The 14,214-nt window shown below is 34.5% G+C and overlaps 2 protein-coding genes across 4 annotated transcripts in view; both read right to left on the reverse strand.

The window, feature by feature from the left end:
• The window catches only part of LOC149797004 (uncharacterized), a 76,896-nt gene extending 71,793 nt beyond the window's left edge, over window positions 1-5,103 (reverse strand). The window contains exons 1-2 of the mRNA XM_089960692.1: window positions 4,339-5,103; window positions 2,062-2,257 (exon numbers count right to left, since the gene is read on the reverse strand). Of these exons, the coding sequence (XP_089816818.1) occupies window positions 2,062-2,257; window positions 4,339-4,468 (326 nt within the window). The 5' untranslated portion in view covers window positions 4,469-5,103. The remainder of the gene's footprint in view (window positions 1-2,061; window positions 2,258-4,338) is intronic.
• A 7,030-nt stretch (window positions 5,104-12,133) lies between these two features.
• The window catches only part of LOC149797005 (uncharacterized), a 28,814-nt gene continuing 26,733 nt past the window's right edge, over window positions 12,134-14,214 (reverse strand). For all 3 annotated transcript variants that reach the window (XM_089960324.1, XM_089960322.1, XM_089960323.1), the window contains one exon: window positions 12,134-12,496. In XM_089960324.1, the coding sequence (XP_089816450.1) occupies window positions 12,174-12,496 (323 nt within the window). In that variant the 3' untranslated portion in view covers window positions 12,134-12,173. The remainder of the gene's footprint in view (window positions 12,497-14,214) is intronic.

Raw genomic sequence — 14,214 nt, forward strand, 5'->3', positions numbered from 1 at the left:
TTCGTGAAGATTGATATTTTCTGTCCTGTAAATATGGCAAGTGTTGCTATCACTATTGGAATGATACGCTACATGGAAATATTTTGTGGAATAGCATGTGGACTGATAAATATGCCGCTTTGATTGGAAAGTACAGGAGTTTACATTTGCAATCGCATTGTTATATCTGATTCAACTGGGGCGGATTGTGAGTGTTCGACAAAGTTAGAAGAAACCAGTAGAGGAAAGCGTGCGTTGAAACTTATTATCAAATTTTAATGAATCGAAGGTCATATCAGCTGCAGCCAGGATTTTTCATTTAATAGATTCTCCAACAGACGGCACAACTGAGTCTTTTAAATGAATCCAGTTATAAACCAAAGTTCATTTGCATATTTTCATTTAGCATGCTATTGATGCGTAAAGTCATTTTGATGTAAAATTAAGCACCATAATACTAATTCAACAACATCGTGGATCGAACGTTTTAATTTCTTATGGTTAAGTTTTCCTTTTTAACTACTACTTTTTAAACAATCTGATTGGCTATGTCCTTTACATATCTTTGGTGCACGCCTGTAGAACAGAACAAATATTGTACTTAGCCCCACTCTTTGGCACTACACTTCAGACCGTTCACTAAGAATCATGTGTTAAATTTGCAAGCGTATGTTTACTTACATTCAGAAGGAGGTGTATCGGATTTTGAAGTTATTGTGTATGTTACACGTACGATGTTCGATTTAAGACAATGTTGAAAGTAACGATACTTAATTCAACACAAAAAAGTTGGAACTTGTAATATTTGATCGATTTAAAATTTAAATAATCGAGAGAGAGAGAGAGCAGACGCCTGGCGTTCCACTTTCTTCTTCTCCAAGTTGTATTTGACAAGTCGACATATTTTAATATCAAGATTAACCAACTTATTTTTGTTAGGTTCAGAATCAAGCGAAAAACGCTGCTTAAACCAAAGCATGATCCATTTCTAACTCTAGTGGTTAGAGCGTCCGCCTCGTATGCGCGAGGTCGTGGGTTCGATCCCCGGCCGAGTCATACCAAAGACTTACAAAAATGGTACTAACAGCTGCCTCGCTTGACGCTCAGCATTAAAAGGTTAGTGTCAGGACTGGTAGGCCTGGTGTCAGGATAATGTGACTGGGTGGGATATCATGCTACATGTCTGGGCATGATGCCCCAGTGCTAGACATCATTATAAACTGTCACACTGCAAGATCGTAGCGATATGACTGGAAAATTGTTAAAGCTACGTTAAAAGTCGAAAGCAAGCGCGCACAGACACACACACGCACACACACACACACACGCACACACACACACGCACACACACGCACACACACACACACACACAATAAATAAACTGTCAATCCTTCATTGAAGACGGTCCTCATTTAAAAAAAATGTCCATACATTTTTATAACCAGCAGTTTTGCTTACTTTCCAAATTTAATTCAGTAAATAATAATAATAATAATAATAATAATAATAATAATAATCAACCAGTTAGTTTCTCATGAAAGCAGTTCTTACAAACATAAAATATAATGTTGTGTCTAATGTTGCGTCAACAGCATTTGTGTCCGCTGATTCATACAAACAATTGTGCAAAGATTTAAAATCTTACTGAAAATTAAATTAAATTAATATACAAGTTATGTTTATTTTCTCTGGAACTCTTAAACCAAACGCCGACAACTAACTTACATATAAATTTAGAAATGCTGTTTTTAATAAAATATTGGCTCCAAGATTTTATCAATAGAACTAATCTTGACATTCCAAATGGAATGTGGTAACCATGCAAAGTTGTCTACACTTTTAATATTGATGTACAGATGTATAATTGAAAAGGTAAACGTGTATGGAAGACTGGTATTGATTAATGTTCGCATTGTGTCTGGATGAATGGATAATTATAAGGCATGGTATACACTCCTTAGGTGGGAAGTAAGATTCGCAAACCCAACAATAAAAATCAATAATGTGTATGTCGGGGGTGGGGGGTGGGTGGTAACAAGAATGTATGGTCTCAGTTTTGTCGCAACACAGTTTTAATCTTACTCTATTGCATATAGGTTGTCGCCATGGTTTACAAAGCAGCTGAACGTAAAATTCAAGCCACTGGGTCCAGTGGAGGTAGAAGCACCACTAAGCTTTAAATCCATGCCATAAATGTGGGTAGCGTTTGTTACCCATGTCCCGTGCGAACTGGACAACCACGTACCATCCATGGATGTCGGAAAGGTGCAATTTGCGGCTGAAAAAGAAATAAAACAATATGTGTTGGACCAGCACTTCATGTAACTTAGAATTAAAATTGTTGCATTAGGGTCATTTGCCTTCCATACTAGAGCTGCTTCCACGGCTGCTTGCCGGGGAAAACAACGACGATTTTTCATATCAGACATCACACCTCCCTTTCGACCTCATCCAGAACATAACCAACCTTTCTCCTCCCCAGCCCATGGCACATGGAATTAGAGTCCTAAATTATTTGTATCTAAAATATCTCTTCCTACACTACAAGATTCAGTAAATAAATACATGAAAATTCCACTGTGATCAGCAGCTTTCAGATTTGAGCACGCCTTGGATTCCAAGGGAATGAAGTCAAGATTAATTCTCCCCGTGCTCATCGTTACTATATGCGTAAGACAACTTTGATGTATCGTGAATTTGCAGCCTTACTTTAAGGGATAAAGGAGTTGTGGTGCGGGCACACTGATGAATGAACAGATGGATAATATCATAATATCCTTAATACTAAAGAATGCTAAATTGCTAATGGACCTTTCGGATTTTGCTGGCATATGTCGTTCAACTATCACACTAAAGCAATGTCTGATAAGTGTTGACAAATTCTAATGTAATGTAGCTATATCGACATCATCGATGACAATTCTAGTTACAAATGTAACGCTCTTAGTTAACCTGTAGATGATGTTTATAAAGCGTCGGACTTTCAAATGAAAGGATAGAGAAGGAGAAAGAAAAGAAGAAACAAAAAATTGAACTTAGCCACACCAGTTCCAGTGGATTATAGTCTATATTGTATTTCATTGTTATTTCAGTCAATTAAACACATTTGTTTTCCATAATAGTTTCAACAGTTTTTTTATTGCTGAACTAAGAATGTATTATCTAGAAGCGTCATTTTAATTTCTGCACAATTTCTGCTCATTTATTATATGCATATCAATACTTCCATCCATGACTAATGAAGTTCAAATGCCCATTATATGACAAACACAGCTATGAAATCAACGTGTTTTCAGAGTGATCGAGCATCAAACATTTGCATCAGTCAAAGCCACGATGAACTGTAAAAAATTTAAAAGCTAGCAGCATGTCGTACCTATATATTATTGGGATATACCTCTCACCATTACGGCTGTAACGTGAATTACATACATACATATAAATATCACAATGTAATCAGTATTCTATTTAACATAATCGATATGATATAATGCATATAGTTTATGTATGTTTACATATTTACAATAGATGGATTTAACACGGCAAAAAGCCACTTTTGAAGACAAAGTTAGAAGAAACCAGTAGAGAAAAGCATACTTCCCTCGTAGTACATCCTGGAAATTATATATCAGAACTTCCAGTCTATGACTTAAATTAAAGCTAGCACAATGTAAAGCCAGTTATTAATGTTTAGATTTAACAACATTCATTATGCCTTTATATGTTTATTGATATGATTAGTTTATTGTATATTCATTAATGTTGACTTAAGTCTTATTTCGTGTTTATGTAATATTGATAATGACTCTTTTCTTAATTTCTTTTAAGGAGGAAATAAAGTCATACATACATACATACATACATTCACCACTGTCAGGCTCGGCTAACGTGGATACGTGAGAAAGCTTGAGAGTAGCTTCTCGTGCGTCGGTGGTTCTTGAAGCGGTTTTCCAAGGCTCTTCCTTCACCAGTTATACTGGCCGCCGTGTATAGCCAATCTAGTGCTGAAACATGGCGTCAAACCCTACAACAACAACAACAACAACAACATACACCACTGCACGTAAATAACTTGAATGCCCCACCAAGATGCCCGAAAACTGACCTAAACTTACCACTTAATCAGAGTGATGGATGGACAAATGTAACACAGTATACCTCTCAACTGTTGGGGCCCAATATTTATAAGTTACAAGCCATCCGTGTTACTAATGACAATGACAATGATGATGATGACGGCGTTGATGATCGTGACGATGAATGATTATGATATTATCAGTGTTGTCGTTATATTAAAAACAACAATGAAAGTTTCAGATAAGATATTACAAAACAATACATGTGTAAGGGAATACTTACCGCTGCTGGAAATGATGAGAGCACCAAAAACAAAACAAAATATCATTTTGTCTCCACACTTTGCCATCCGAATATCTCCGTACTCAATAAAACTACACCAGATTACGTTTCTGTGTGAAGTTTTCCTCATAATATAATATTCAATCTACCACTGTTGTCACCTGTTGGCGACAGAATTCTCACACCACTGGAAAGATAACTGAAGGCTAAGACAGTTAATTTTCACCGTACAGTTACACGAATGTCACTGATGACAGGCTAAAAATCAGAAGAAAAATCACATTCTAAATTTAACGCAAAACGTGGATAGTAAACTCCAGAGAATTATTCACGTAGCTGAACGAAGAGCTGAAAGGAATCTTTCTTTCAAAACTATTAGCATGTATTACTAATTATCATCAATATGGCGTTCCTCACCACATTTTTGTATAACTAGATAAATTTTAAATCATGCTTCATGATTATCAGGTGTAGAGAAAGGTCATTAAGTTAGCTTTGACGTGTCAGATATTCATTTTCTTCCAGCTAACACGTCTATCTGGAAAAGTGTTTTTAAATTTTTCACTGATTTTACTTTGGCTGTACTAAATATAAGTTTAAAGTAGATATGGTCCTGGGCATATCGAGCCTATTCATTTGCTCTTTGACAGCCGCCAAATGTTTTAAAACATATACATTCCATTGATTAAGCACTTGAGAATTAAAGTGTAAATTTTCAATCCTCTTTTCTTTTTTCACAAGGCTCAAACGTACTTCGACTTTATGCATCTACATGACATGTGTAAAGAGATGTAGGTCAGTTCGGCCTCTTTGACGGTAAGTATTTTCTATTTCACTTTCCTCATTATCTTGCACTATATCTCACATTTCACCCGATCCGTCTAATTGTTTCATCCTACAAGGCTCAAATTGTTGCAATTGTTAAGATCTTCAACCCTCAACAACGCATATTTTTGAACGATCCAGCAGTACACGTTATGTCGCTGCTTAACCTTAAAAAATGGTATCAGAATCTTATCTTTATCGCGCATGTGCAGAATTCTTTGACATAAAGGACTCCGGTTAGAATGTGCACTTTGATTTTCGTTTGCCGCGAGTGTAGATATCGTGACTATGGCATTATTCCCAAACTTAAGAAAAATTTCGATCTTTATTTTGTTGTCTGTTACTGAAGTCGTTATAAGAAACAATGTACATCAAAATGGAAAGAGTAATTTACAAATCTGAATAATCAGTACTAAAAAGACCAACAGAATAAACGTCTCTAATATCTAAATCGGGAGACTAATACTTTTCATAAACTGAATAAGTTCTATTCAAACATCTATAACAAAAACGTTTGTTCAGTTCTCAAAGCTTTCAGCTGTCGTTAAAAGTAAGATTGCGTTCCCATACATCAACAAAAATCAATAAGATTTGAATCGTAATTTTATATGGGGTTGTGCGTTGCAGGTCTTTGTGATTTGGTAAATTTATATATAATTTCCGTTCTATATCATAGTCAGTAGGAAAACTTTTGTTGTTTTTATTTACACTTCTCCATGCAGTAAATATATTTTTATAACCAGCCTTCTGTAAAGAAATATGGTATTACAATAGACAAAACGTGTAGATCAACGCTAATATTGAACTAATTAGTACGTTATAATGATATCCTTATATGTCTATAAATCAATATGTGGTTTTTGTTAGAGAACAAAATTTACCTAGTACGTCTCATGGCCCTCGCAACGTGTTGTCTTCTGGCTGGGGGGACGAGTGCAAAAAGAATTTCATGACGTGTAAAATCAGGTATAGTTAAAATCACGTGAATAGGTGGTAAAGTGCAAGCCTCGGTCTCTTGTGACCGTAAATTTCACCTTATAGTGATAACATATAAAACAAATTATGCAATTGAATTCTCACACATTTAAAACAAATCATGCAATTGAATTATCACACGTTTCATTCCTTTCAGATCTTGTTCATTAATTCATCATTTGTGTTTGCTATATGCAAACATTATTAAATTATTACTTTACTATAGCGACATTACATCAGCCAGCTGCTTATCATTTTTCTGTTATATTCCGATCCTTAATTAATGTTATGTGATAATGAAAATGGTCCTCAGTCCAATTTTGATGTTGTACAAAAGTGTTGTAGTAAAATGTGAATCGGTATCACCTTGAATAAAACTAAGCTAATAAACATCAAGTAAATGGAAACTGGATGCCTAAAATTATTTCTTCATAAACAATACTTAAGTAGAAATACCTTGGACTAATCTTGACTCGCACAGGTCATTAAAACATACCGAGAAGGAAACGCACACTTACACAACCTTTCGCCAAGATATCCAGTGCTCACACACACACACACACACACACACACACACACACACAACAGATCTTCTCGTTCAATACCCTCTTCAAAAAACCACTATGGCCCACTACGAACACGTCGCAAGCACCCTGTGGTGCCGCTCAAAACTCGAAATCAGTTAAGTACATCTACATTCCATTTTAATCTTGTCTAGCTACAACAGAACACACGCATCCACGCACTTACTGTAGCACACACACGTGAATATGAACACGTACGGCTTTAAAAGGTTCATATATTCTCTTCGTTTCTTTCTTTCCTATTGCTTAAATATTGTTATTATTGAAATTAATTCTGAATGTTCGTGAAAAGGTGATGGCAAGCGAAAACACAAGTTCTCCTATTTTAGAGATATATTAATCAACTGACCCATTAATGAAGTTAGGAGGTAATCTGACAAGAAACACGTTATGCGATACAGATTAGGAAAATAAACAAATATGTCTCTTTTATAGCATGATTAATATTGTGGACATGAAGTATCGGCGAACAGCATGCCCTAACACTATCTCTTTCACCAAGTCTATGAAATTTCGCTTGGTGTTATTCCATAATCTAAATCCTCAAGTCATATTCATGATTTATCTCTAGCTTGTACCTTATAGCTCAAGTGTATGTTGACCTTTCTAATATAAACACCGTATATAAAAGCATATCAAGTTTGGGACGTCTGAGTACACAAATATTTAAGTACAATCTACTCAACAATACACACTTGCACACACACACACACACACACACACACACACACACACACACACACATATATATATATATATATATATATATATATATATATATATATATATATATATATATATATATATATATATATATATATATATATATATATATATATATATATATATAAGGTTCGTATTTTGTTCGTATTTTGGGCACTGACTATACATTCTGTACAGTGTGAATATCAATGTTAACATATCAAAATTCCCGGGATTGTTTGAAATCAGAAGAGATTGTTGATATCTACCTATTCTTCTAATTAGGTTAATTACAATAAAGATGAAACAGACTGTTATTATGATGTGTATTATAATGAAGATAAATATTTTAAAGGTAAGCATGCTCAGATCGAATTAAAAGATGTCATTACTATGTGTATGGTAAAACTGTGAAAATTACATTTTTAAAGGATAACGTCACGTATTTTAAATATTTACTCAATTAATCAATAACTTCCAACAGTCTTCTTTATATAATTTTCTTAGAATATTTTCTGCGTATCTCTCTTACATACTCCCATGAGATGTATTAATACAGGGAGGCGATTTGTGAGCATTTTTAATATAAAAGGTCAGCCATTATTGCAATACTATTTGTATACTATGTTAATTGCCCATCCTAGGACGGGAATAACAAAAAGGTTTTTTATAAAAAATTAACAACACTGAGATGAACCAGTTTATTGGAAAGTTTGAACATAAAAATAGATAAAGTAACAAAACTGGGATACCGCCACAAGTTTCGAAACCTCGACATTTTGTTTGGCAAGCGGGATGCACATATAGAAGAACAGAAAGACACATGTGGGCGCTTATATATAATAATATTTTTTACCCATACAAAAAGCTTAGCTTTGGCAAGCTATAAGTAAATCGTGACTAAGCGCAACTGCGCTATTACCTCATGGACAAAGAACTATGCTCCTTTTCAAGTTATTATCAAAATGCATGTAGTTGTTATGGAGAACTACAAACAGTTTAATAATCATGTGCCACTATGTTTATATCAATAGGATTATATATATATATATATATATATATATATATATATATATATATATATATATATATATATATATATATATATATATATATAACCACTAACTGCCAGCATGTGGATAGCATGCCTGGAATATGTATCAAACAGGCATAATGAAAAATATATGAATTACAGAGACTATTACAGCTGTTGGACCTCGACCTCTCTCTCTCTCTCTCTCTCTCTCTCTCTCTAACACACACACATACACAGACCGACACACATAAAAGACACACAGCTTATATTTGTGACTATGATTGTCTTTATATTAAGTTGCCGTTATTATAATTAATTGCAATCTCCTGTGAAGGGGAGAAAATTTATTTTTGTCGTGTGATACCTTAATACAAAAGAAAATAAGTCAGTCAATCAATCTACATTCTTTCGCAATATAATAATTATAAGCCACAGCACAACATATTAGGAGCGCAGTATCGACAATGAATATATCAGCCACTGCTTATCTATTCAAGTACTGACAGAAGGAATCAAGCCACAGATTCACCGCAGAGATTCACCGCAGTTATTGACGGTCCAAAGGTTGTGATTACCCTTTACAACTTTTGTGTGATCGCTCGTACAGATAGTGTCGTGTGAATATGAATGGAGTCTCCTGTATCGGAACTGAAAGCGCTTAATAAGTATTCATCAGCCCTGTGTTATTCACTACATGACAACAACAACAGAGAAGAAATTGCTAAATTCACCAATGAACAGGCATGCTTTTTTAAATTCATAGCCGTACCATATATGTGTGTAAGTATGTACGTATTAATGTTAATGCATCAAGTAAATAGCTACCAAGCAGCATATACGTTTTAACTTGCAGCGTTTTCAAGTTGCAGATATGTTATACACAACGATAAAAAGAAATCCATTAACAGTTTTGTGATTTTTTTAAAAAAAAGTATTTTTTCTACTCACTAACAAACGTTGAATTTTGAATACTGATCTCTAACGTAAAACGAATAATTGAAAAAGCGATGTAAGTTCAATTTCTTCCGCCGTTCGTTTTCAAAATGCTTATTTATGTAAAGGATTCGTGATTTTGTACATTTCATTCCATCAAATAGATGACTATAATAAGGCAACAAGACAAAGGCTTAATATTTAAGTCCTTCTGGATAAACATGGATAGACTGTACATGTCTGGTTATTTCTTGAAAAACTAGCTTAATTACACGTCCTAGGACGGGAATAACAAAATTTGTATTTAAAAAAATAGATTGTGATGAACGGGTTTAAAAGAAAGCTTGGCAATAAAAATACAAAAACGTATTTAAAACATAGACAAAATTGGGATGCCGCCTCGAGTTTTGATTTGAACGCGCGACCTTTTGTTTGGCGGCCGGGACATAAGAACCCGTATAACAGATCTACATGCATTTTAGTCTTCCACTTAGTGTGCTGCGTCAGCTTGGTTCTTTTGTAGCAAGTATGATTATGAGAGCATTAATGAAAAATTTACAAATGTGGCATCGGTAAAGTTGCAGTCTAGTTTGGTAACAGACGGTGCACCTAAATTCGAGTATCAATTAACACTCACATAACCCCAATTTCTCCCTCGTTTTCAATCATGATCATGATTGTAATGAGAGTTAAAATACGTAAGGAAACAATTTATTATTATAGGTAATGATGGGTATTTTTCCCTAAAAACTTGTACCATGTGTAGTCAAGTTTAATAGGTATTGTGTGGTTGACACTGAATATCGAATGGGAAGATATCAAGGTAGTTCAGTCACTGACAATTTGCAGGATTCACTGTGACATTTCGTGTACGGTTAATACTTTAATCCTAATTTATTTTTAGGGTGGAATTCGCTTTATGCATTTTGTGGCACTTCATTAATTACATAAACATATACTACAGTGGATACATATTCTAAGATTTGTTCGTGATGGTGGGACCGGCGTTAGAGAAAGTTAAGGGGATAGAGAAGAATCAGAAGATGAAGGAATGAAACATAAAAGCAAATTTGAAAAACGTATATAAGGGAGCATGCATTTCTAAATGAGAAAAGAAAGTAGTTCCAACTTGATATCGCCACTGCAGTATTATATGGTTGTTCATAAATTTTGAAACCATGTATGGTGTAATCTATTGGTGCATAACCTTACTAAAAGTTTTGCTAAATTTAGATGATAGCCATTCATTTTCTGCAGACTTTCATACTTCTCATGCTATGTTCTTCGTTACATAGCAACCCCCGTATAAATAGCTGGTGGATGGAAATCGACAACCATCTTACGCTATGACAAGATGTCAACACATTCCTCTCATTATTATGAAGCATTATTTTTCATGCTAGTATTTTAGGTCCGGTCTCTTCATACTAATGTGTGCTAGTATGTTAGGTCCTGTCTCTTCATACGAGTGTATGCTAGTATTTTAGGTCCGGTCTCTTCATACTAGTGTATGCTAGTATTTTAGGTCCGGTCTCTTCATACTAATGTGTGCTAGTATTTTAGGTCCTGTCCCTTCATACTAAATGTGTGCTAGTATTTTAGGTCCTGTCTCTTCATACTAGTGTATGCTAGTATTTAGGTCCGGTCTCTTCATAATAGTGTATGACAGTATGTTATGTCCTGTCTCTTCATACTAATGTGTGCTAGTAGTTTAGGTCCTGTCTCTTCATACTAGTGTATGCTAGTATTTTAGGTCCTGTCTCTTCATTATAAAGTGTTCTAGCATTTTAGGTCCTGTATCTTCATACTAGTGTATGCTAGTATTTTATGTCCGGTGTCTTCATACTAGTGTATGCTAATATTGTATGTCCTGTCTCTTTGTGCTAATGTATGCTAGTATTTTAGGTCCTGTCTCTTCATACTAATGTGTGCTAGTATTTTATGTCCTGTCTCTTCATACTAATGTCTGCTAGTATGTTAGGTCCTGTCTCTTCATACTAGTGTATTCTAGTATTTTAGGTCCGATCTCTTCATACTAGTGTATACTAGTATTTTATGTCCTGTCTCTTCGTGCTAATGTGTGCTAGTATTTAGGTCCTGTCTCTTCATATTAATGTGTGCTAGTATGTTAGGTCCTGTCTCTTCATACTAGTGTATGCTAGTATTTTTGGTCCTGTCTCTTTGTGCTAATGTGTGCTAGTATGTTAGGTCCTGTCTCTTCATACTAGTGTATGCTAGTATTTTATGTCCGGTCTCTTCATACTAGTGTATGCTAGTATTTTATGTCCGGTCTCTTCATACTAGTGTATGCTAGTATTTTATGTCCTGTCTCTTCATACTAGTGTGTGCTAGTATTTTAGGTCCTCTCTCTTCATACTAGTGTATGATAGTATTTTGGGTCTTGTCTCTTCATTCTGCAATACTCTAAATGTAAATAAAATATGAAAAGCACCATAAATATCAGCACTTTTTGGAAACAATGATCGAAATAGGGAAATGGACGAAAGCAAGAAACAGATATTGGAGTTAGTGCAGAATGTACGCTCACACAGTGAGTACCCTTTACTTTCTAATTGTGCATTATGCTCAACAAAACTGAAACGTTTTAGCGAAATATTATATTTAAACCATCAGTTTGTAAAATATGCATATACCGTAAAAGTGAGTGCAAACTAAGTTTGGACTAATTTTGTATGCTTATGTCTCCAAGAATGATTAAGTATTAATCACTGATTCTGGATTTCAGTCCAAGCTATAATTTAATTCGTGTATAAAGTATATCATACATAACTCTCGCGTTCATTTTTGCCACCATTTTCTGTGTCTTGAATGTTATCATTTCTAGATTGTTTCTCGTTGATAGCGTATCCCGGTAGATTAACAGGCATTGTGTGTGACCTTGGAATGGGGGTAATTGTGGATGTAGAGTTAATGTCCTCTTGAAAAGATGAATGTGCACGTGACATGCAGAAGCCATATCGGGTTAGTGGTGGTCTGGGTGGAATAGGTCCTCTCGCTTCCCAGAATTCTGCTCGTTCTAACAGAAACTCTCGCCCATGCTCCGCTATACCCTTCGTCTGCATTAAGACATCGCTGTTAGGATCTACATAAAATAAAAATATATGCGACATGGTAAAATAATGTTTTACTGACATTTTCAAACACAATAACCAATGAGAATTTTACCACCTACCTATCACGATCATAATCAGTAAACATTGATTTACAGCGACGGAAATCGTTCGTGAGATCGATTATTATCAGATGTATTCTATGGTAACTCTTGGCAACTCAAGGTGATATATTTAAAAAAAGAGTAAAGAATATATTCAAAACAAACTGTAATTTGAGAAATATAATATTTAAATATTGTACAAGTTTTATAACCAATGTAGACACATGGCATAAATCTAATCTTTTAAAAATTCCACTGAATAAAAATGGCATATATATGATTTCCAAATTCCATATTAAAGTGCGATTGTATAGAAGAACTACAATTATGTGGTCACTTCAAACGCAAACTATTTGTATATTTCAATCACAATACACACAATACGATTGACAGCGTCAACATTAGAATACATCCTTTTAATAACTGCAAGGCTAAAATGAATTAATAATTAATGATATTCATATAATATAATCAGTTATAATCTGATTTATTTCATCATGTAGTTAAAGAACAAGTTCTATTTTATTGATATCAGTAACAACGTTTGTTCCTGTTATCGTCATGTTTGGAAAATACGGACATCTCTTTCATACATCAGGTAAATGGTATGCATTTCTTTGGTAAAAATAATTAAAACTTTTCATATTTCTTGAAATGAACCAGAATTTCCATTTACAGTGCTAATGTAGCACTCCCAGTGTATTATTGGCCTATGTCTGTCAGTAACTACTAAATGGAGTGAATCCATCTTTAATACATTTTGTCGAACAAAAGAACTCGAATCGAAAAGTAAATTAGGTATGCATGCCATTTTAAAGATAGCTGTTTTATTATATCATATTTCTTCCAATTAGTAAAAACAATTGTCTTATTTAGAGCATCGTGTCTTTGAGACCTTTCTTCATTAATTTATTTTAGTGACATCTACATTTTAGTCGAAATGTCCACCATCTAAAAGCTTTTCTTATCATCGAAAAATGTTGAAAACATCTTTTGTATCGATCCAACTATACCTGCCATCCTTAAGCAGGTTTGTAGGTAATTAATATATTTCTGTAAATATAGACGGAGAATCTATGGGTCTAATGAAAGGAATTTCATACGAAGAAGGTTGCGGTTGAGAAAATGGTTAAATTTACATCCAGACATGAAAGAGGGTGTATAGCATATTGCACATGGTCATACATAGATATATAAATAAATTACTTGATGTTCTGCTAGTACTGTTTCAGGTATTTGGAGCAGTAGTGCGGAAATAGTGCCGTACAGTTTTTCATTGAACGCTAATATGCATAACCACTATTAGGACTCAACATTGCAAGAGAAATGTCGACAGGAGCATCATTCAGCCATTTCCGTCAAGTCGCGAACCAACCACTGATGTGGTTGTAGGAATACACATGAATGTGGTGTGTTTGGTGAACCAGATATGTTACGACTGCAAAAACGAACGATGATCTGACCGTGATAATGACTCCTTCCACTGTCATATTGTTCCATGTGAATAAATGTAGCTGAAAATATAGTTCTCAATGGCGATGAATTACGTCCGAGTGTTCGTCTCGACTTGACCGAAAAGTTTAGGGATGTTCCGACAACAGACAAGTATGAAAAAATAATTTTGCATATCTTAGTGTTCATTTCAA

This window comes from Sinohyriopsis cumingii, chromosome 6 (assembly GCF_028554795.1).
Source record: "Sinohyriopsis cumingii isolate HCF-2022 chromosome 6, ASM2855479v2, whole genome shotgun sequence".
Classification (NCBI taxonomy): domain Eukaryota; kingdom Metazoa; phylum Mollusca; class Bivalvia; order Unionida; family Unionidae; genus Sinohyriopsis; species Sinohyriopsis cumingii.